Source organism: Oncorhynchus mykiss, chromosome 12, assembly GCF_013265735.2.
Source record: "Oncorhynchus mykiss isolate Arlee chromosome 12, USDA_OmykA_1.1, whole genome shotgun sequence".
Lineage (NCBI taxonomy): Eukaryota > Metazoa > Chordata > Actinopteri > Salmoniformes > Salmonidae > Oncorhynchus > Oncorhynchus mykiss.
In genome coordinates, this window is record NC_048576.1 from 4,150,795 (window position 1) to 4,177,407 (window position 26,613).

The following is a 26,613-nucleotide window of genomic DNA, read 5'->3' on the forward strand; positions in this document are numbered from 1 at the left end:
CAAGGACTGTGTCCCGATTGGAACCCAATTCCGTGTGTTATTTAACAAGGCAATTCAGTGTATCGTCCACTACGTTGCGTCAAGATGGTGCAGACAGACATGGCAGCTCTGCATCTAACTCCTAAGAAACTTTGTAGTATTTCTTTATTTTGTTATTTATTGTATTAGTTGCCCAGAATTTTTTTTTGTGTGTTATTACCCACAGCTGGAAATAACTTTGGGATATCAGAGTGGCGGTAACTCACCAGGATTACGACCAAGAATACGACTTTCCCAAATTGGATCCTTTGTTCGTACCCCCCAGGGCAATAGAACTTATCACAGAGGCTACTCCAAGACGCTGCTGGCGGAGAATAGGTATTCGGAGTGGACTTCTAGTCCGACTCAGGAGGCATGCACACCATCCACCACTTCCGAGTATATTACTCGCTAATGTTCAGTCCCTGGACAATAAAGTAGACAAGCTCAGGGTGAGGGTCTCCTTCCAGAGAGACATCAGGGACTGTAACATACTCACGGAATCATGGCTCTCTCTGAATATATTAACCCTGTCCATATAGCCAGCTGGATATTCAGTTCTTTGTGCCGACAGAAATAAATATCTCTCCCGGGAGAAGTGTATGTTGTGTGGTGTATGTTTCATGATGAACTACTCATGGTGTGATTGTGACAACAGACCCACTCCTATTTGCTTACTGCCCCAATTGGTCCACAGACGATGCAATCCATCTGGATAAGAGGAATACCTATGTAAAAAAAAAAATTTAATTGACTATAGCTCAGCCTTCAACACCATAGTACTGTACCCTCCAAGCTCATCATTAAGCCCGGGGCCCTGGGTCTGAACCCGGACCTGTGCAACTGGGTCCTGGACTTCCTAACAGGCCGCCCCCATGTGGTGAAGGTAGGAAACAACAGCTCCACTTCGCTGATCCTCAACACTTGGGCCCCACAAGGGTGCGTGCTTAGCCCCCTCCAGTACTCCCTGTTCACCAATGACTGCATGGCCACGCATGCCTCCAACTCAATCATCAGGTTTGCATGCGTCACAACAGTAGTAGGCCTGATTACCAACAACGACGAGACGGCCTACGGGGAGGAGGTGAGGGCCCTAATGGAGTGGTGCCAGGAAAATAGCCTCATGCTCAACATCAACAAAGGAGCTGATCATGGACTTCAGGAAACAGCAGAGGGAGTACGCCCCCTAACCACATCGACAGGACCGCAGTGGAGAAAGTGGAAAGCTTTAAGTTCCTCAGTGCCCACATCACTGACGATCAGAAATGGTCCACCCACAGAGACAACGTGGTGAAGAAGGCGCAACAGTGCCTCTTCAACCTCAGGTGGCTGAAGACATGTGGCTTTGCCCCTAAGACCCTCAGAAACTTTTACAGATTGAGAGCATCCTGTCTAGCTGTATCACCGCCTGGTACGGCAACTTCGGCAACTTCACCAACCACAATGGCAGGGCTCTGCAGAAGGTGGTGCGGTCTGCCCAACGCGTCACCGGGGGCACACTGCCTGCCCTCCAGGACACCTACTGCACCTTATGTCACAGGAAGGCCAAAAAGATCATCAAGCACATCAACCACCCGAGCCATGGCCTGTTCACCCCGGTATCGTCCAGAAGGCGAGGTCAGTATAGCTGCATTAATGCTGGGACCGAGAGACTGAAAAACAGCTTCTATCTCAAGGCCATCAGCCTGTTAAATAGCCATTACTAGCCGGCTAACACCTAGCTAGTCAACCCTGCACCTTAGAGGCTGCTGCCCTATATACATAGACATGGAATCACTGGTCACTTTAATAATGTTTACATACTGTTTTACTCATCTCATATGTAGATACTGTATTCTACTCTACTGTATTTTAGTCTATGTCACTCCAATGTTGCTTGTCCAAATGTTTTTATATTTCTTAATTCCATTATTTTACCTTTAGATTTGTGTGTATTGTTGTGAATTGTTAGATATTACTCCACTAGTGGAGCTAGGAACACAAGCATTTCACTGCACCTGAAATAACATCAGGGTTTAGTTATTGATGAGTGTTCTATTCTAGTCACCTTCCATTGACCAACCAGGGGTTGGACCTTAATACCAGAACCGCCTGGCCTTTCTGCCTGTAGGTACCAGCTAGATAACGTCTGCCGATGCATATCAACTCACAAGGTGCACAAACATGAGCACCGAAGCTTGATAAATAATGCATGCGCTATTGCAAAGGATTAATTGCTTGAAGAAATATTAGTGGAAATATATAAATCTAAAACAAAACAACAGTCATTTGTTTAGAAAGATGTCAAGGACATGTTTGGTATAATTCTACAATGTCCTAGAAAAAAACACTTTGGCCTGTTTTCATATCCTTTACAATAAAAACGTTACAGTATATAATCCATTTAATCAACTTTATTTGTTGATTCGATTAGTAACAGAGTTATAGTTTTATATATTTATATATTTACATAGTTTTAGTAATTCATAAAGTCCAGTTAAGGCTTATTTTGTAGAAACCAAAAAGATAATAATAATAATATAACTAATCAGGTCAAGGGTCAACTTGTTTGCCGTGTTCCAAAACAAAAGCACGAAAAGCATGAACAATTGTAAAGGTTGAATTGCATAAAGAAATATTCAGGAAATATGTTCATGACAAGATATAAAACAGTCGTTTGTTGATTGTATCAGACACTGTACCCGTGCCTTTACAAATGAATCAATCTCGTCTTCTTTTTATGCTTGGGTTTCAAAGTCACAACACAGTTTTGGGGCTTTGTGTGAGGATAACAGGGCTGGTGCGTTGGAGCTGAAGATAGCTTTGAGTGGAGTTAGGTCAAATTAAATAGGAAACGCAAAACACCAGTCTCAATGTCAACAGTGAAGAGGCAACTCCGGGATGCTGGCCTTCTAGGCAGAGTTCCTCTGTCCAGTGTTTGTGTTCTTTTGCCCATCTTAATCTTTTCTATTTTTTGGCCAGTCTAAGATATTGCTTTTTCTAAGCAACACTGCCTAGAAGTCCAGCATCCCAGAGTCGCCTCTTCACTGTTGATGTTGAGACTGGTGTTTTGTGGGTACTATTTAATGAAGCTGCCAGTTGAGGACTTGTGAGGTATCTGTTTCTCAAACTAGACACTCTAATGTACTTGTCCTCCCACTCCTAGTTCTATTCTGGTTAGGGCCAGTTTGCGCTGTTCTGTGAAGGGAGTAGTACACAGCGTTGTAAGAGATCTTCAGTTTCTTGGCAATTTCTCACATGGAATAGCCTTAATTTCGCAGAACAAGAATAGACTGACGAGTTTCAGAAGAAAGTTATTTGTTTCTAGACATTTTGAGTCTGTAAATCGAACCCAAAAATGCTGATGCTCCAGATACTCAACTAGTCTAAAGAAGGCCAGTTTTATTGCTTATTTAATCCGTACACAGTTTTCAGCTGTGCTAACATAATTGCGAAAGGGTTTTCTAATGATCAATTAGCCTTTTAAAATTATATACTTGGATTAGCTAACACAACGTGCCATTGGAACATAGGAGTGATAGTTGCTGATAATGGGCCTCTGTACGCCTATGTAGATATTCCATTAAAAATCTGCCATTTCCAGCTACAATAGTCATTTACAACATTAACAATGCCTACACTGAATTTCTGATTACTGTTATGTTATTTTAATGGACAAAAATTTTGCTTTTCTTTTAAAAACAAGGGCATTTCTAAGTGACCCCAAACTTTTGAACAGTAGTGTGTGTATATACTGTATATATATATATATATATATATATATATATATATATATAGTTCCAGTTAACAGGGTTTTCTTTATTCTTACTATTTTCTACATTGTAGAATAATAGTGAAAACATCAAAACTATGAAATAACACATATGGAATCATGTAGTAACCAAACAATTAAAATATATGTTATCATTTTAGATTCTTCAAAATAGCCACCCTTTGCCTTGATGACAGCTTTGTACAGTCTTGGCATTCTCTCAACCAGCTTCACCTGGAATGCTTTTCCAACAGTCTTGAAGGAGTTCCCACATATGCTGAACACAGTTTGGCTGCTTTTCTTTCACTATGCCGTCCAACTCATCCAAAAACCATCTCAATTTGGTTTAGGTCTTGTGATTGTGGAGGCCAGGTCATCTCATGCAGCACTCCATCACTCTCCTTCTTTGTCAAATAGTCCTTACACAGCCTGAAGGTGTGTTGGGTCATTGTCCTGTTGAAAAACAAATTATAGTCCCACTACACGCAAACCAGATGGGATTGCGTATTGCTGCAGAATGCTGTAGTAGCCATGCTGGTTAAGTGTGCCTTGAATTCTAAATAATCACCAAAAGTGTCACCAGCAAAACACCCCCACATCATCATACCTCCTCCTCCATGCTTCATGGCGGGAACCACACATGCAGAGATCATCCGTTCTCCTCCTCTGTGTCTCACTAAGACACGGTGGTTGGAACAAATCAAATGTGTACTCATCAGACCACAGGACAGATTTCCACTGGTCTAATGTTGATTTCTTGTGTTTCTTGGCCCAAGAAAGTGTCTTCTTCTTATTGGTGTCCTTTAGTAGTGGTTTCTTTGCAGCAATTCGACCATGAAAGCCTTATTCACGCAGTCTCATCTGAACAGTTGATGTTGAGATGTGTCTGTTACTTGAACTCTGTGAAGCATTTATTTGGGCTGCAATTTCTGAGGCTGGTAACTCTAATGAACTTATCCTCTGCAGCAGAGGTATCTCTGGGTCCTTCTTTCCTGTGGTGGTCCTCATGAGAGCCAGTTTCATCATAGCGCTTGATGGTTTTTTCGACTGCACGTGAAGAAACTTTAAATGTTATTGACATTTTCTGAATTGACTGACCTTCACGTCTTAAAGTAATTATGGACTGTCATTTCTCTTTGCTTATTTGAGTTGTTCTTGCCATAATATGGACTTGGTATTTTTACCAAATAGGGCTATCTTCTGTTTACCACCCCTTCCTTGTCACAACTAATTGGCTCAAACATTAAAACACATTAGATCAATTCCACAAATGATCTGAAATGGTTCTCCTCGTCATCAGAGGAAGAGTAGTCAAGATCGGACCAAAATGCAGCGTGGTATGTGTCCATGTTAATATTTAATAAATCAACTGAACACTGAATAATCAAAACATCACAGAGAGTGAACGAAACAGTCCTGTAAGGTGCAACAACACAAAACAGAAAACAACTACCGACAAATCAAGTGGGAAAAGCAGGGTCCCTAAAATGGTTCTCAATCAGAGACAACGATTGACAGCTGCCTCTTATTGAGAACCATACCAGGCCAAACACATAGAAAACCAAAACTAGAACAACACATAGAATGCCCACCCCAACTCACGCCCTGACCAACCTAAACAAGAAACATAACAAAGGAACTAAGGTCAGGAAATGACATGATCTGTTAACAAGCCTGTTAATGAAATTGCATTCCAGGTGACTACCTCATGAAGCTGGTTGAGTGAATATATATATATACAGTACCAGTCAAAAGTTTGGACACCCCTACTCATTCTAGAGTTTTTCTTTATTTTTACTCTTGTCTACAATGTAGATTAAGAGTGAAGAAATCAAAACTATGAAATAGCACATATGGAATCCTATAGTAACCAATAAAGTGTCAAACAAATTATTGGAAAATAGTACAAATAAAGAAAAATCCTAGAATGAGTCAAAGCCAAACTTTGACTGGTTCTGTATACTGTACAGTTCAAGTCGGAAGTTTACATACACTTAGGTTGGAGTCACTAAAACTCATTTTTCAACCACTCCATAAATGTATTGTTAACAAACTATAGATTTGGCAAGTTGGTTAGGACATCTACTTTGTATATACGTATATGACACAAGTAATTTTTCAAACAATTGTTTACAGACAGGTTATTTCACTTATAATTCACTGTATCACAATTCCAGTGGGTCAGAAGTTTACAAACACTAAGTTGACTGTGCCATTAAACAGCTTGGAAAATTCCAGGAAATTAGGTCATGGCTTTAGAAGCTTCTGATAGGCTAATTGACATCATTTGAGTCAATTGGAGGTGTACCTGTGGATGTATTTCAAGGCCTACCTTCAAACTCAGTGCCTCTTTGCTTGACATCATGGGAAAATCAGAAGAAATGAGCCAAGACCTCCAAAGATTATTGTAGACCTCCACAAAGCAACACTGATTGACAATACATTTCACATGTTGTTGTGCAAATGGAATAGACAACAGGTGGAAATTATAGGCAATTAGCAAGACACCCCCAATAAAGGAGTGGTTCTGCAGGTGGTGACCACAGACCACTTCTCAGTTCCTATGCTTCCTGGCTGATGTTTTGGTCACTTTTGAATGCTGGCGGTGCTTTCACTCTAGTGGTAGCATGAGAGGGAGTCTACAACCCACACAAGTGGCTCAGGTAGTGCAGCTCATCCAGGATGGAACATCAATGCGAGCTGTGGCAAGAAGGTTTGCTGTGTCTGTCAGCGTAGTGTCCAGAGCATGGAGGCGCTACCAGGAGACAGGCCAGTACATCAGGAGACGTGGGGGAGGCCGTAGGAGGGCAACAACCCAGCAGCAGGACCGCTACCTCCGCCTTTGTGCAAGGAGGAGCAGGAGGAGCACTGCCAGAGCCCTGCAAAATGACCTCCAGCAGGCCACAAATGTGCATGTGTCTGCTCAAACGGTCAGAAACAGACTCCATGAGGGTGGTATGAGGGCACGACCTCCACAAGTGGGGGTTGTGCTTACAGCCCAACACCGTGCAGGACGTTTGGCATTTGCCAGAGAACACCAAGATTGGCAAATTCGCCACTGGCGCCCTGTGCTCTTCACAGATGAAAGCTGTTCACACTGAGCACATGTGACAGACGTGACAGAGTCTGGAGACGCCGTGGAGAACGTTCTGCTGCCTGCAACATCTTCCAGCATGACCGGTTTGGCGGTGGGTCAGTCATGGTGTGGGGTGGCATTTCTTTGGGGGGCCGCACAGCCCTCCATGTGCTCGCCAGAGGTAGCCTGACTGCCATTAGGTACCGAGATGAGATCCTCAGACCCCTTGTGAGACCATATGCTGGTGCGGTTGGCCCTGGGTTCCTCCTAATCCAAGACAATGCTAGACCTCATGTGGCTGGAGTGTGTCAGCAGTTCCTGTAAGAGGAAGGCATTGATGCTATTGACTGGCCCGCCCATTCCCCAGACCTGAATCCAATTGAGCACATCTGGGACATCATGTCTCGCTCCATCCACCAACGCCACGTTGCACCACAGACTGTCCAGGAGTTGGCGGATGCTTTAGTCCAGGTCTGGGAGGAGATCCCTCAGGAGACCATCCGCCACCTCATCAGGAGCATGCGCAGGCGTTGTAGGGAGGTCATACAGGCACGTGGAGGCCACACACACTACTGAGCCTCATTTTGGCTTGTTTTAAGGACATTACATTACAAAGTTGTAGTGTGTTTTTCCACTTTAATTTTGAGTGCGACTCCAAGTCCAGACCTCCATGGGTTGATAAATTTGATTTCCATTGATCATTTTTGTGTGATTTTGTTGCCAGCACATTCAACTATGTAAAGAAAAAGGTATTTAATAAGAATATTTCATTCATTCAGATCTAGGATGTGTTATTTTAGTGTTCCCTTTATTGTTTTGAGCAGTGTATAACTGTTTGGCTATAATGACCATTGTTATGTTTGGAGGAAAAAGGAGAGTCTTGCAAGCCGAAGAACACCATCCCAGCCATGAAGAACGGGGGTGGCAGCATCATGTTCTGGGGGTTCTTTGCTGCAGTAGGGACTGGTGCTCTTCACAAAATAGATGGCATCATGAGGTAGGAAAATTATGTGGAACTTTATTGAAGCAACATCTCAAAACATCAGTCAGGAAGTTCAAGCTTGGTCGCAAATGGTCTTCCAAATGGACAATGACCCCAAGCATACTTCCAAAGTTCTGGCAAAATGGCTTAAGGACAACAAAGTCAAGGTATTGGAGTGGCCATCAGAAAGCCCTGACCTCAATCCTATAGAACATTTGTGGGCAGAACATCAGAACTGAAAAAGAATGTGCGAGCAAGGAGGCCGACAAACCTGACTCCGTTACACCTGCTCTGTCAGGGGGAATGGGCCAAAATTCACCCAACTTATTGTAGGAAGCTTGTGGAAGGCTACCCAAAACGTTTGACCCAAGTTAAGCTACCAATTACTAATTGAATGTATGTAAACTTCTGACCCACTGGGAATGTGATGAAAGAAATAAAAGCTGAAATAAATAATTCTGTCTGCTATTATTCTGACATTTCACATTCTTAAAATAAAGTGGTGATACCTAACTGACCTAAGACAGGGACTATTTATTAGGATTAATTGTTAGGAATTGTGAAAAACTGAGTTGAAATGTATTTGGCTAAGGTGTATGTAAACTTCTGACTTATACTGTATAAATAGTTTGAGTCCAAGCCCTGGTGCCACAGCTTCAGTGATGGCCTAGTCTCTTCGCACTGGGCAAAAACTGGTTGAATCAATGTTATTTCACCAGCAAGAATTCAGTGTGATGACGTTGAATCAACGTGGTAAACTGAAGTCATCAACGTCAGGGAGGGAATTCAGTTATTCTTTTCACCCAACTTTTATCCTAAAGCCAATGGTGAAATGTTTGGTTGATTTCATGTTGAATTCATGTAGGTTGACAACTCATCCAAATTGAAATCAAAACTGGATGTTGATCTGATGCCTGTACCCAGTGGGTGCTGAGATTAGTGATAACCTAATACGATGACAGACACATTGGTTCTAGTCAGCCAGTTATAGTTAGTCTATAAATTAAACATGGTTATTTTGCATATCACTAACAAGTCTCTCTCTCTCTCTCTCCCTCCCTCTCTCTCTCTCTCTCCCTCCCTCTCTCTCTCTCTCTCCCTCTCTCCCTCTCTCTCTCTCTCTCCCTCTCTCTCTCTCTCTCTCTCTCTCCGTCTCTCTCTCCCCCTCTCTCTCTCTCTCTCTCTCTCTCTCTCTCTCTCTCTCTCTCTCGATCTCTCTCTCTCTCTCTCCCTCCCTCCCTCCCTCCCTCCCTCCCTCCCTCCCTTCAGAACCCTCTCCATTTCCAGATGCCGATGCAGAACCCGGCCCTGCCCCAGGTGGAGTTGCTCTACTCCCTGCTGGTGATCAACAGCTGGTATGACGTCAGCCTCCTGCTCTGTCAGGAATGGAATGTCTCCAGCTTCCTGGTTCGTCTCCGTAACAACACCAAGTTCCACCTGGGTTCTGTGGTCAACATCACCAACTCCAGCACCTCGCCCAACTCTCACCCTAACAGCTCTGTCTCCAAGGCTGACTTCCAGACCTCTCTACGGGGATACCTGGAGTCCATCAAGGAGTCAACGTCTACAGTCGTAACATTCGGCTGCGACATCCGGGACATCAAGAGGATCTTTAACGTGGTGACCAAGCTGGGCCTGATGCTGCCAGAGTACCACTGGGTGTTGGGGGACACACAGGACGTGGAGGAGCTGAGGACCGAGGGGCTGCCGGCGGGACTGCTGGCCCATGGCAGGATGGGGACTCCCTCCCTGGATCACTACGTACAGGATGGGCTGGAGCTGGTGGCCCGGGTGGTGGGGTCAGCTGCGTACCGCTCCCCTGAGCTCGCCCTCATCCCCTCCATCACCAACTGCATGGATACACAGAGTAGCCAGAACAGGAACATGACCTCAGGGAAATATCTGTCCAGGTGCAGTACTGATGCTGATTCACTTCTCATATAAGCATTAATGAAGACGTTTGTGGTGATTTAGTCCAAGTGCATGATTCAGAATAGGTCTGTATGATTCAGCTCAATACGTCTATATGATTAAGTTCAATAGGTCTATATGATTCAATACAATAGGTCTAGATGATTCAGTATAACAAGTCTATATGATTCAGTACAATATGGCTGTATGATTAAGTGCAATAGGTCTATATAATTCAGTTAAATAGGTCTATATGATTCTGCATAATAGGTCTATATGATTCAATACAATATGGCTGTATGATTCAGTGCAATAGGTCTATATAATTCAGTTAAATAGGTCTATATGATTCAGCACAATAGGTCCATTGACCTATTGACCTTCTTCACCTGCATTGCTTGCTGTTTGGGGTTTTAGGCTGGGTTTCTGTACAGCACTTTGAGATATCAGCTGATGTACGAAGGGCTATATAAAATAAATTTGATTGATTGATTGGTCTATATGATTTAGTACAATACGTCTATATGATTCAGTACAATAGGTCTATGTGATTCAGTACAATAGGTCTATATAATTCAGTTAAATAGGTCTATATGATTTAGCACAATAGGTCTATATGATTTAGTACAATAAGTCTATATGATTCAGTACAATAGGTCTATGTGATTCAGTACAATAGGTCTATATAATTCAGTTAAATACATCTATATGATTCAGTACAATAGGTCTATGTGATTCAGTACAATAGGTCTATATAATTCAGTTAAATAGGTCTATATGATTTAGCACAATAGGTCTATATGATTTAGTACAATAAGTCTATATGATTCAGTACAATAGGTCTATGTGATTCAGTACAATAGGTCTATATAATTCAGTTAAATACATCTATATGATTCAGTTAAATAGGTCTATATGATTCAGTACAATAGGTCTATATGATTCAGTACAATATATGATTCATTTCAATAGGTCTATATGATTCAGTACAGTAGGTTTATATGATTCATTTCAATAGGTCTATATTATTAATTTCAATAGGTCTATATTATTCAGTACAATATGATTCAATACCTGTTAACACATGATAATCTCAGGGACATATCTGGCCTGGTGCAGTATGATAAATATACTGTTGCTGAGATATTACTCAGTCAAGTATGATGATACACGGATGCTGAGATATTACTCAGTCAAGTATGATAATACACTGATGCTGAGATATTACTCAGTCAAGTACGATAAATACACTGATACTGAGATATTACTCAGTCAAGTATGATAATACACATATGCTGAGATATTACTCAGTCAAGTATGATAATACACATATGCTGAGATATTACTCAGTCAAGTATGATAATACACGGATGCTGAGATATTACTCAGTCAAGTATGATAATACGGTGATGCTGAGATATTACTCATTCAAGTATGATAATACACTGATGCTGAGATATTACTCAGTCAAGAATGATAAATACACGGATGCTGAGATATTACTCAGTCAAGTACGATAAATAAAGTCATGATGGTATTATGATGGCATGGAGTACTATGATGGCATGGAGTACTATGGAGTATTATGATGGTATGGAGTACTATGATGGTATGGAGTATTATGATGGTATGGAGTACTATGATGGTATGGAGTATTATGGAGTATTATGATGGTATGTAGTACTATGATGGTATGGAGTACTATGATGGTATGGAGTATTATGATGGTATGGAGTACTATGATGGTATGGAGTAGTATGATGGTATGGAGTATTATGGAGCATTACGATTGCATAGAGTATTACGGTGGTATGGAGTATTGTGACGGCATTGAGTATTATGATGGTACGGAGTATTATGGAGTATTATGGAGTATTATGATGCTATGGAGTATTATGGAGTATTATGGAGTATTATGGAGTATTATGATGCTATGGAGTATTATGGAGTATTATGATGCTATGGAGTATTATGGAGTATTATGGAGTATCATGATGCTATGGAGTATTATGGAGTTTTATGATGATATGCAGTTCTACGATGGTATGGAGTATTGTGGAGTATTATGGAGTATTATGATGCTATGGAGTATTATGGAGTTGTATGATGATATGCAGTTCTACGATGGTATGGAGTATTGTGATGGTTCGGAGCCTTATGGAGCATTGCGATTGCATAGAGTATTACGGTGGTATTGAGCATTATGATGGTATGGAGTATTATGGAGTATTATGATGATATGCAGTTCTACAATGGTATGGAGTACTATGATGGTATGGAGTAGTATGGAGTAGTATGATGGTATGGAGTACTATGGAGTAGTATGATGTTATGAAGTAGTATGGAGTATTATGGAGTAGTATGATGGTATGGAGTAGTATGATGGTATGGAGTAGTATGGAGTACTATGGAGTAGTATGATGGTATGGAGTAGTATGATGGTATGGAGTAGTATGGAGTAGTATGATGGTATGGAGTAGTATGGAGTAGTATGGAGTAATATGATGGTATGGAGTAGTATGGAGTAGTATGATGGTATGGAGTAGTATGGAGTAGTATGGAGTAGTATGATGGTATGGAGTAGTATGATGGTATGGAGTAGTATGGAGTAGTATGGAGTAGTATGATGGTATGGTGTAGTATGATGGTATGGAGTAGTATGATGGTATGGAGTAGTATGGAGTAGTATGGAGTAGTATGATGGTATGGAGTAGTATGATGGTATGGAGTAGTATGGAGTACTATGGAGTAGTATGATGGTATGGAGTACTATGGAGTAGTATGATGTTATGAAGTAGTATGGAGTATTATGGAGTAGTATGATGGTATGGAGTAGTATGATGGTATGGAGTAGTATGGAGTAGTATGGAGTAGTATGATGGAATGGAGTGTTATGGAGTAGTATGATGGTATGGAGTAGTATGGAGTAGTATGATGGTATGGAGTAGTATGATGGTATGGAGTATCATGGAGTAGTATGATGTTATGAAGTAGTATGGAGTATTATGGAGTAGTATGATGGTATGGAGTAGTATGGAGTAGTATGGAGTAGTATGATGTTATGAAGTAGTATGGAGTAGTATGATGGTATGAAGTAGTATGGAGTAGTATGGAGTAGTATGATGGTATGGAGTATTATGGAGTAGTATGATGTTATGAAGTAGTATGGAGTAGTATGATGGTATGGAGTATTATGGAGTAGTATGATGTTATGAAGTAGTATGGAGTAGTATGGAGTAGTATGATGATATGGAGTAGTATGGAGTAGTATGATGTTATGAAGTAGTATGGAGTAGTATGGAGTAGTATGATGTTATGAAGTAGTATGGAGTAGTATGGAGTAGTATGATGGTATGAAGTAGTATGGAGTATTATGATGGTATGGAGTATCATGGAGTAGTATGGAGTAGTATGATGGTATGGAGTATCATGGAGTAGTATGATGTTATGAAGTAGTATGGAGTAGTATGGAGTAGTATGATGGTATGGAGTATTATGGAGTAGTATGATGGTATGGAGTAGTATGATGGAATGGAGTAGTATGATGGTATGGAGTAGTATGATGGAATGGAGTAGTATGATGGTATGGAGTAGTATGATGGAATGGAGTAGTATGATGGTATGGAGTAGTATGGAGTAGTATGATGGTATGAAGTAGTATGGAGTAGTATGGAGTAGTATGATGGAATGGAGTAGTATGGAGTAGTATGATGTTATGAAGTAGTATGGAGTAGTATGGAGTAGTATGATGGTATGGAGTAGTATGGAGTAGTATGATGTTATGAAGTAGTATGGAGTAGTATGGAGTAGTATGATGGTATAGAGTATTATGATGGGATGGAGTATTATGATGGTATGGAGTAGTATGATGGTATGGAGTATTATGATGGTATGGAGTATTATGGAGTAGTATGATGGTATGGAGTATTATGATGGTATGGAGTATTATGGAGTAGTATGGTGGTATGGAGTATTATGATGGCATGGAGTATTATGATGGTATGGAGTATTATGGAGTATGATGATGGTATGGAGTACTATGGAGTATTATGATGGTATGGAGTATTATGGAGTATTATGATGGTATGGAGTATTATGATGGTATGGAGTATTATGATGGTATGGAGTAGTATGATGGTATGGAGTATTATGATGGTATGGAGTATTATGATGGTATGGAGTATTATGATGGTATGGAGTATTATGGAGTAGTATGATGGTATGGAGTATTATGATGGTATGGAGTATTATGATGGTATGGAGTATTATGGAGTATCATGATGGTATGGAGTACTATGATGGTATGGAGTACTATGATGGTATGGAGTACTATGATGGTGTGGAGTACTATAATGGTGTGGAGTACTATGATGGTATGAAGTACTATGGAGTATTATGATGGTATGGAGAAATTCCGGAGTATCATGATGGTGCAGAGTATTTTGGAGTATTACGATGGCATGGGGTATTGTGAAGTAGTATGACGGTATGGAGTATAATGGAGTAGTATGATGGGACGGAGTATTATGGAGTATTATAGCGGGAGGGAGTATTATGGCGTATTATGGAGTATTATGATTGCATGGAGTATTATGGCGTATTATGGAGTATTATGCCGGGAGGGAGTATTATGGCGTATTATGGAGTATTATGATTGCATGGAGTATTATGACGGGAGGGCGTATTATGTTGTATTTTGGAGTATTGTGGCGTATTATGATGGGAGGGAGTATTATGGAGTATTATGATGGTGTGGATTATTATGGAGGATTACGGCTGTATGGAGTATCATGATGGCATGGAGTATTACAATTGTATGGCGTACTATGGAGTATTACGACTGTATGGAGTATTATGGAGTATCACGATTGTATGGAGTATTATGGAGTACCCCGATAGTATGGAGTATCATGGTGGCATGGAGTATTATGGAGTATCATGATGGTATTGAGAAATATAATGGTATAGAGTATTATAATACTTAACTTGGTATCAATATTGAAGTTTTAACTCTGGTATGGGGACAACACTAGATGTACTGTATTATGTTTTATGACATGTGTCTCTTTTAAAATGCCACAACAACATTAACAGCAGACCACCTGATGTGACATTGAATAGAGCTCAGTAGCATGTCATTCAGGGAAGGAAGGTGACTGAGATAAGCGAGCCCTGTCCATGACAGTTTTAGACAGTGGAAAGTGTCTTGACATTCTGCTGCCGTAGAAACACGGTTCAGTGGCTCCGCTGTCTATTCAGAGCATGTCAGTGACCTGAAGAGAGTCATGCTCTGCGGAGTAGACCTTTCTGTCTTGATGGATCCCCCTGCGCCCCAAATGACTAACTATTCCCTTCATAGAGCACTACTTTTGATCAGGTCCCGTAAGGTAGTGCACTATATTAGTAATGCACTGTAAAGATAATAGAGAGCCATTTGGGACATATGCACTCTTATGCCTGCAGACTCTTCCTCCTCATCTTCCTCCTCATCCTCCTCCTCCTTCTTACCTGCCACCTCTGTTCCCCTATCTGCAGTGTTTCTAAACATTCTGCTATCTGCAGTGTTTCTAAACATTCTGCTATCTGCAGTGTTTCTAAACATTCTGCTATCTGCAGTGTTTCTAAACATTCTGCTATCTGCAGTGTTTCTAAACATTCTCCTATCTGCAGTGTTTCTAAACATTCTCCTATCTGCAGTGTTTCTAAACATTCTGCTATCTGCAGTGCTTCTAAACATTCTGCTATCTGCAGTGTTTCTAAACATTCTGCTATCTGCAGTGTTTCTAAACATTCTGCTATCTGCAGTGTTTCTAAACATTCTGCTATCTGCAGTGTTTCTAAACATTCTCCTATCTGCAGTGTTTCTAAACATTCTGTTATCTGCAGTGTTTCTAAACATTCTGCTATCTGCAGTGTTTCTAAACATTCTGCTATCTGCAGTGTTTCTAAACATTCTGCTATCTGCAGTGTTTCTAAACATTCTGCTATCTGCAGTGTTTCTAAACATTCTGCTATCTGCAGTGTTTCTAAACATTCTGCTATCTGCAGTGTTTCTAAACATTCTGTTATCTGCAGTGTTTCTAAACATTCTGCTATCTGCAGTGTTTCTAAACATTCTGCTATCTGCAGTGTTTCTAAACATTCTGCTATCTGCAGTGTTTCTAAACATTCTGCTATCTGCAGTGTTTCTAAACATTCTGCTATCTGCAGTGTTCCTAAACATTCTGCTATCTGCAGTGTTTCTAAACATTCTGCTATCTGCAGTGTTTCTAAACATTCTCCTATCTGCAGTGTTTCTAAACATTCTGCTATCTGCAGTGCTTCTAAACATTCTGCTATCTGCAGTGTTTCTAAACATTCTGCTATCTGCAGTGTTTCTAAACATTCTGCTATCTGCAGTGTTTCTAAACATTCTGTTATCTGCAGTGTTTCTAAACATTCTGCTATCTGCAGTGTTTCTAAACATTCTGCTATCTGCAGTGTTTCTAAACATTCTGCTATCTGCAGTGTTTCTAAACATTCTCCTATCTGCAGTGTTTCTAAACATTCTGCTATCTGCAGTGTTCCTAAACATTCTGCTATCTGCAGTGTTTCTAAACATTCTGCTATCTGCAGTGTTTCTAAACATTCTGCTATCTGCAGTGTTTCTAAACATTCTCCTATCTGCAGTGTTTCTAAACATTCTGCTATCTGCAGTGTTTCTAAACATTCTGCTATCTGCAGTGTTTCTAAACATTCTGCTATCTGCAGTGTTTCTAAACATTCTGCTATCTGCAGTGCTTCTAAACATTCTGCTATCTGCAGTGTTTCTAAACATTCTGCTATCTGCAGTGTTTCTAAACATTCTCCTATCTGCAGTGTTCCTTCCTGACAGATTTTGACCTGTGTCAGACTTCTTCCCTGTGGTCTGAGGAGGTTGAAGCTGTAGCAGCCAGCACAACAAACAAAACAAACACACACATACACACACACACACGCACACACACACGCACACACGCACACACACAAACAAACAAACACAACTGTAAAGTCAGCTGTTGGTTACCCACCAACCGGTCACTCCAACAGCTCAGTTTGCCATCATAAAAATAATAAAATAAATAAATAAAAGCACAGCTTGCAAGAGAACAATGAAATAGAAACCGTTTATCTTTTAGGAAAGGTCTTCCAGCTCACACACAGCCGGCTGTAGAGTCTGCTGTTCACGGTCTTCATCATCGGTGTGCTAGATCCCCTTATTATCTCAGATCTGGAGCACGTCTGACCCCCCTGCTGGTTCTGTTTGACCAAACAGAACCCTGTCCTTGCCTGTCCTGGAATGGGCTCAGGCCTTGTCAAACGCCCAAATGGGCACCGAAGGAACCTGTCTTGTCCCGTGTAGAGCTCATCACAGTAGCTAGTAGCTGACACTAACCTGACCTGACATTACCCCAACCTGACACTATCCTGACCTGACATTGCCCTAACCTGACAATAACCTGACATTACCCCAACCTGACCCTAACCTGACATTACCCCAACCTGACCTTAACCTGACATTACCCCAACCTGACACTAACCTGACCTGACATTACCCTAACCTGACATTACCCTAACCTGACACTAACCTGACATTACCCAAACCTGACCCTAACCTGACCTGACATTACCCCAACCTGAAACTAACCTGACCTGACATTACCCTAACCTGACCCTAACCTGACATTACCCTAACCTGACCCTAACCTGACATTACCCCAACCTGACACTAACCTGACATTACCCTAACCTGACATTACCCCAACCTGACACTAACCTGACCTGACATTACCCTAACCTGACCCTAACCTGACATTACCCCAAGCTGACCCTGACATGACATTACCCCAACCTGACCCTAACCTGACATTACTCTAACCTTACATTACCCTAACTTGACATTACTCTAACCTGACATTAATCTAACCTGACATTAACCCTAACCTGACATTACCCCAACCTGAGATCAAACTGACCCTAAACTGACATTACCACAACCTGAAACTAACCTGGCCCTAACCTGACATTGCCCCAACCCGACACTAACCTTACCCGGACCTGACATTACTCTAACCTGACATTACCCAAACCTGACACTAACCTGACATTACCCCAACCTGACCCTAACCTGACATTACTCTAACCTGACATTACTCTAACCTGACACTGACCCTAACCTGACCCTAACCTGACATTAATCTAACCTGACACTAACCTGACATTAACCTGACATTACCCCAACCTGACACTAACCTGAACCTAACCTGATATTACCCCAAACTGACATTACCCTAACCTGACATTACCCTAACATGACAATACCCTAACCTGACATTACCCCAACCTGACACTAACCTGACCCAAACCTGACATTACCCCAACCTGACACTAGCCTGACCCTAACCTGACATTACCCCAACCTGACACTAACCTGACCCTAACCTGACCCCAACCTGACACTGACCCTAACCTGACCCTAACCTGACATTACACCAACCTGACATCAACCTGACTCAAACCTGACATTACCCCAACCTGACACTAACCTGACCCTTACCTGACCCTAACCTGACACTGACCCTAACCTGACATTACCCCAACCTGACATTAACCTGACCCTAACCTGACATTACTCTAACCTGACACTAACCTGACATTAACCTGACATTACCCCAACCTGACACTAACCTGACCCTAACCTGACATTACCCCAACCTGACATTACCCTAACCTGACATTACCCTAACCTGACATTACCCCAACCTGACACTAACCTGACCCTAACCTGACCTTACCCCAACCTGACACTAACCTGACCCTAACCTGACATTAATCCAACCTGACACTAACCTGACCCTAACCTGACCTTACCCCAACCTGACACTAACCTGACCCTAACCTGACATTAATCCAACCTGACATTAACCTGACCCTAACCTGACATTACTCTAACCTGACACTAACCTGATATTAACCTGAGATTACCCCAACCTAACATTAACCTGAACCTAACCCGACATTACCCCAACCTGACATTACCCCAAACTGACACTAACCTGAACCTAACCTGCCATTACCAAAACCTGACACTAACCTGACCCTAACCTGACATGACCCCAACCTGACACTAACCTGACCCTAACCTGACATTACCCCAACCTGACACTAACCTGACCCTAACCTGACACTAACCCTAACCTGCCCCCCCACCCCTCCCTGCAGGTTTCTGTCCAACACGTCGTTTGACGGTCTGAGTGGTTTCATCTCGTCCCAGGAGGAGACAGTGATCTCCTCAGAGAGCCATCACTTCATCTGGTCCCTGCAACACGACCCCATAGGGAAGCCCATGTGGGCCAGGCTGGGCCGATGGAAGCATGGCAGGGTGGTACTGGACTACACTGCCTGGACCAACAAACAGGTGACAACAATGTCTATGATGTCAAAACGTTGTATTCTGGGTACCCAGTGTTTGTGCTATCATTCCACTCTTTACTTATGCCAAACATGTTGATACTGCTGCTACTATTATATTCTCTCTCTCTCTCTCTCTCTCTCTCTCTCTCTCTCTCTCTCTCTCTCTCCCCCTCTCCCTCTCCCTTATGGACTGTGCTGCCTGGTCTAACAATTAGTCGTCCCACCAGAGAGGTGACTGGCGGCGCCCGTCGCGGCTCCACCTCCGGGTGGTGACGTTAGTGGAACACCCCTTTGTCTTCACCCGGGAGGTGGATGAGGACGGTCTCTGTCCCGCTGGTCAGCTCTGCCTGAACCCCCTCACCAACAACACAGCCCTTCTCCAGTCTCTCTTCCTCCAGATGCGGGGGCCTAACGACAGCATTCCCATGGAGTATAAGAAGTGTTGCTACGGCTACTGCGTCGATCTACTGGAGAAACTGGCGGAGGACATGGGGTTTGACTTCGACCTGTATATTGTAGGCGACGGCAAGTACGGTGGGTTTAAGAATGGACGCTGGACAGGGCTGGTGGGGGATCTCCTCAGCGGAGCGGCCCACCTGGCCGTCACATCTTTCAGTATCAACTCGGCCCGGAGCAGGGTTATAGACTTCACCTCCCCGTTCTTCTCCACCTCTCTGGGCATCCTGGTACGGACCCGGGATACGGCCGCGCCCATCGGGGCATTCATGTGGCCCCTGCACTGGTCCATGTGGCTGGGGATATTCGTCTCGCTACACGTTACTGCCGTGTTCCTGACCATCTACGAGTGGAACAGCCCGTTTGGGATGACGCCGCGAGGCAGGAACAGAGATAAGGTGTTCTCCTTCTCCTCGGCTCTGAACGTCTGCTATGCCATCCTGTTTGGCCGTACAGCTGCCATTAAACCTCCTAAGTGCTGGACGGGGCGGTTCCTCATGAATCTCTGGGCTATCTTCTGCCTGTTCTGTCTGTCCACCTACACAGCCAATCTGGCCGCCGTCATGGTGGGGGAGAAAACCTTCGAGCAACTCTCAGGAATACACGATCCAAAGGTAAGGACTACTCAGCTGTACAAACACCTATCAAATATGGGATAAATATGTATGGTATGTAGATGAGTACTACTTGTAATATGTGCATAAATAGTAGCTCATTTGTGATTTGTTGACGGACTGGTGAGTATAGAAAGATGGGTTCATAGGTTGTTGTGGGGCTGATGGGGAGACTAGTACAGCTAAACCAGGGGAGGCTAATAGAGATAATACAGGGGAGACTAGTACAGATAATACAGGGGAGACTAGTACAGATAATACAGGGGAGACTAGTACAGATAATACAGGGGAGACTAGTACAGATAATACAGGGGAGACTAGTACTGATAATACAGGGGAGACTAGTACAGATAATATAGGGGAGACTAGTACAGATAATACAGGGGAGACTAGTACAGATAATACAGGGGAGACTAGTACAAATAATACAGGGGAGACTAGTACAGATAATACAGGGGAGACTAGTACAGATAATACAGGGGAAACTAGTACAGATAATACAGGGGAGACTAGTACAGCGATGAGGGGAGACTAGTACAGATAATACAGGGGAGACTAGTACAGATAATGCAGGGGAGACTAGTACAGATAATACAGGGGAGACTAGTACAGATAATACAGGGGAGAATAGTACTGATAATACAGGGGAGACTAGTACAGATAAAACAGGGGAGACTAGTACAGATAATACAGTGGAGACTAGTACAGATAATACAGGGGAGACTAGTACAGATAATACAGGGGAGACTAGTATAGATAATACAGGTGAGACTAGTACAGATAATACAGGGGAAAATAGTGGAGATAATACAGGGGAGACTGGTACAGATAATACAGGGGAGACTAGTACTGATAATACAGGGGAGACTAGTACAGATTATACAGGGAAGACCAGTACAGATAATACAGGGGAGACTAGTACTGATAATACAGGGTAGACTAGTACAGATAATACAGGGGAGACTAGTACAGATAATACAGGGGAGACTAGTACTGATAATACAATTGAGAGTAGTACATATTATACAGGGGAGACTAGTACAGATAATACAGGGGAGACTAGTACAGATAAAACAGGGGAGACTAGTACATATAATATAGGGGAGACTAGTACAGATTATACAGGGGAGACTAGTACAGATAATACAGGGGAGACTAGTACAGATAATACAGGGGAGACTAGTACAGATAATACAGGGGAGACTAGTACAGATAATACAGGGGAGACTAGTAGAGATAATACAGGGGAGTCTAGTACTGATAATACAATTGAGAGTAGTACATATTATACAGGGGAGACTAGTACAGATAATACAGGGGAGACTAGTACAGATAAAACAGGGGAGACTAGTACATATAATATAGGGGAGACTAGTACAGATAATACAGGGGAGACTAGTACAGATAATACAGGGGAGACTAGTACAGATAATACAGGGGAGACTAGTACAGATAATACAGGGGAGACTAGTACAGATAATACAGGGGAGACTAGTACAGATAATACAGGGGAGACTAGTACAGATTATACAGGGCAGACTAGTACTGATAATACAGGGGAGACTAGTAGAGATAATACAGGGGAGTCTAGTACTGATAATACAGTTGAGAGTAGTACATATTATACAGGGGAGACTAGTACAGATAATACAGGGGAGACTAGTACAGATAAAACAGGGGAGACTAGTACATATAATATAGGGGAGACTAGTACAGATAATACAGGGGAGACTAGTACAGATTATACAGGGGAGACTAATACAGATAATACAGGGGAGACTAGTACAGATAATACAGGGGAGACTAGTACAGATAAAACAGGGGAGACTAGTACATATAATATAGGGGACTAGTACTGATAATACAGGGGAGACTAGTACAGATAATACAGGGGAGACTAGTGCAGATAATACAGGGGAGACTAGTACAGATTATACAGGGGAGACTAGTACAGATAATACAGGGGAGACTAGTAGAGATAATACAGGGGAGACTAGTACAGATAATACAGGGGAGACTAGTACAGATAATACAGGGGAGACTAGTACAGATAATACAGGGAAGACTAGTACATATAATATAGGGGAGACTAGTACATATAATACAGGGGAGACTAGTACAGATAATACAGGGGAGACTAGTACTGATAATACAGGGGAAACTAGTGGAGATAATACAGGGGAGACTGGTACAGATAATACAGGGGAGACTAGTACTGATAATACAGGGGAGACTAGTACAGATTATACAGGGAAGACCAGTACAGATTATACAGGGGAGACTAGTACTGATAATACAGGGGAGACTAGTCCTGATAATACAGGGGAGACTAGTACAGATAATACAGGGGAGACTAGTACAGATAATACAGGGGGAGACTAGTACTGATAATACAGGGGAGACTAGTACCGATATTACAGGGAAGACCAGTACAGATTGTACAGGGGAGACTAGTACTGATAATACAGGGGAGACTAGTAGAGATAATACAGGGGAGACTAGTAGAGATAATACAGGGGAGTCTAGTACTGATAATACAGTTGAGACTAGTACAGATTATACACTGGAGACTAGTACAGATGATATAGGGGAGACTAGTACAGATAATACAGTTGAGACTAGTACAGATAATACAGGGGAGACTAGTACAGATAATACAGGGGAGACTAGTACAGATAATACAGGGGAGACTAGTACTGATAATACAGGGGAGACTAGTACAGATAATATAGGGGAGACTAGTACAGATAATACAGGGGAGACTAGTACAGATAATACAGGGGAGACTAGTACAAATAATACAGGGGAGACTAGTACAGATAATACAGGGGAGACTAGTACAGATAATACAGGGGAAACTAGTACAGATAATACAGGGGAGACTAGTACAGGGCTGAGGGGAGACTAGTACAGATAATACAGGGGAGAATAGTACAGATAATGCAGGGGAGACTAGTACAGATAATACAGGGGAGACTAGTACAGATAATACAGGGGAGACTAGTACTGATAATACAGGGGAGACTAGTACAGATAATACAGGGGAGACTAGTACAGATAATACAGGGGAGACTAGTACAGATAATACAGGGGAGACTAGTACAGATAATACAGGGGAGACTAGTACAGATAATACAGGGGAGACTAGTACAGATAATACAGGGGAGACTAGTACATATAATACAGGGGAAACTAGTACTGATAATACAGGGGAGACTGGTACAGATAATACAGGGGAGACTAGTACTGATAATACAGGGGAGACTAGTACAGATTATACAGGGAAGACCAGTACAGATTATACAGGGGAGACTAGTACTGATAATACAGGGGAGACTTGTACAGATAATACAGGGGAGACTAGTACAGATAATACAGGGGAGACTAGTACTGATAATACAGGGGAGACTAGTACAGATAATACAGGGGATACTAGTAAAGATTATACAGGGGAGACTAGTACTGATAATACAGGGGAGACTAGTAGAGATAATATAGGGGAGACTAGTACAGATAATACAGGGGAGACTAGTACAGATAATACAGGGGAGACTAGTACAGATAATACAGGGGAGACTAGTACAGATTATACAGGGGAGACTAGTACAGATAATACAGGGGAGACTAGTACAGATAATACAGGGGAGACTAGTACAGATAAAACAGGGGAGACTAGTACATATAATATAGAGGAGACTAGTACAGATAATACAGGGGAGACTAGTACAGATAATACAGTGGAGACTAGTACAGATAATACAGGGGAGACTAGTACAGATAATACAGGGGAGACTAGTACAGATAATACAGGGGAGACTAGTACAGATAAAACAGGGGAGACTAGTACATATAATATAGAGGAGACTAGTACAGATAAAACAGGGGAGACTTGTACATATAATATAGAGGAGACTAGTACAGATAATACAGGGGAGACTAGTACAGATAATACAGTGGAGACTAGTACAGATAATACAGGGGAGACTAGTACAGATTATTCAGTGGAGACTAGTAGAGATAATGCAGGGAGACTAGTAGAGACAATACAGGGGAGACTAGTACAGATAATACAGGGGAGACTAGTACAGATAATACAGGGGAGACTAGTACATATAATACAGGGGAGACTAGTACAAATAATACAGGGGAGAATAGTACAGATAATACAGGGGAGACTAGTACAGATAATACAGGGGAAACTAGTACAGATAATACAGGGGAGACTAGTACAGGGCTGAGGGGAGACTAGTACAGATAATACAGGGGAGACTAGTACAGATAATGCAGGGGAGACTAGTACAGATAATACAGGGGAGACTAGTACAGATAATACAGGGGAGACTAGTACTGATAATACAGGGGAGACTAGTACAGATAATACAGGGGAGACTAGTACAGATTATACAGGGGAGACTAGTACTGATAATACAGGGGAGACTAGTAGAGATAATACAGGGGAGTCTAGTACTGATAATACAGTTGAGAGTAGTACAGATTATACAGGGGAGACTAGTAAAGATTATACAGGGGAGACTAGTACTGATAATACAGGGGAGACTAGTAGAGATAATATAGGGGAGACTAGTACAGATAATACAGGGGAGACTAGTACAGATAATACAGGGGAGACTAGTACAGATAATACAGGGGAGACTAGTACAGATTATACAGGGGAGACTAGTACAGATAATACAGGGGAGACTAGTACAGATAATACAGGGGAGACTAGTACAGATAAAACAGGGGAGACTAGTACATATAATATAGAGGAGACTAGTACAGATAATACAGGGGAGACTAGTACAGATAATACAGTGGAGACTAGTACAGATAATACAGGGGAGACTAGTACAGATAATACAGGGGAGACTAGTACAGATAATACAGGGGAGACTAGTACAGATAAAACAGGGGAGACTAGTACATATAATATAGAGGAGACTAGTACAGATAAAACAGGGGAGACTTGTACATATAATATAGAGGAGACTAGTACAGATAATACAGGGGAGACTAGTACAGATAATACAGTGGAGACTAGTACAGATAATACAGGGGAGACTAGTACAGATTATTCAGTGGAGACTAGTAGAGATAATGCAGGGAGACTAGTAGAGACAATACAGGGGAGACTAGTACAGATAATACAGGGGAGACTAGTACAGATAATACAGAGGAGACTAGTACATATAATACAGGGGAGACTAGTACAAATAATACAGGGGAGAATAGTACAGATAATACAGGGGAGACTAGTACAGATAATACAGGGGAAACTAGTACAGATAATACAGGGGAGACTAGTACAGGGCTGAGGGGAGACTAGTACAGATAATACAGGGGAGACTAGTACAGATAATGCAGGGGAGACTAGTACAGATAATACAGGGGAGACTAGTACAGATAATACAGGGGAGACTAGTACTGATAATACAGGGGAGACTAGTACAGATAATACAGGGGAGACTAGTACAGATTATACAGGGGAGACTAGTACTGATAATACAGGGGAGACTAGTAGAGATAATACAGGGGAGTCTAGTACTGATAATACAGTTGAGAGTAGTACAGATTATACAGGGGAGACTAGTACAGATAATACAGGGGAGACTAGTACAGATAACACGGTGGAGACTAGTATATAAAATAGGGGAGACTAGTACAGATAATACAGGGGAAACTAGTACAGATAATACAGGGGAGACTAGTACAGATAATACAGGGGAGACTAGTACAGATTATACAGGGGAGACTAGTACAGATAATACAGGGGAGACTAGTAGAGATAATACAGGGGAGACTAGTACAGATAATACAGGGGAGACTAGTACAGATAATACAGGGGAGACTAGTACAGATAATACAGGGGAGACTAGTACATATAATATAGGGGAGACTAGTACATATAATACAGGGGAGACTAGTACAGATTATACAGGGAAGACCAGTACAGATAATACAGGGGAGACTAGTACTGATAATAAAGGGGAGACTAGTACTGATAATACAGGGGAGACTAGTACAGATAATACAGGGGAGACTAGTACAGATAATACAGGGGAGACTAGTACTGATAATACAGGGGAGACTAGTACCGATATTACAGGGGAGAATAGTACAGATTATACAGGGGAGACTAGTACTGATAATACAGGGGAGACTAGTAGAGATAATAGAGGGGAGACTAGTAGAGATAATACAGGGGAGTCTAGTACTGATAATACAGTTGAGACTAGTACAGATTATACAGGGGAGACTAGTACAGATAATAAAGGGGAGACTAGTACAGATAATACAGGGGAGACTAGTACAGATAATACAGGGGAGACTAGTACAGATAATACAGGGGAGACTAGTAGAGGTAATACACGGG

General features: G+C 42.0%; 1 protein-coding gene across 1 annotated transcript in view; it reads left to right on the plus strand.

The window, feature by feature from the left end:
* LOC110536763 (glutamate receptor ionotropic, NMDA 3A-like) overlaps window positions 1-26,613 on the plus strand; it is an 89,921-nt gene that overhangs the window by 14,475 nt on the left and 48,833 nt on the right. The window contains exons 2-4 of the mRNA XM_036936735.1: window positions 9,097-9,737; window positions 18,979-19,174; window positions 19,386-20,240. Coding sequence (XP_036792630.1) covers window positions 9,097-9,737; window positions 18,979-19,174; window positions 19,386-20,240 — 1,692 coding nt within the window. The remainder of the gene's footprint in view (window positions 1-9,096; window positions 9,738-18,978; window positions 19,175-19,385; window positions 20,241-26,613) is intronic.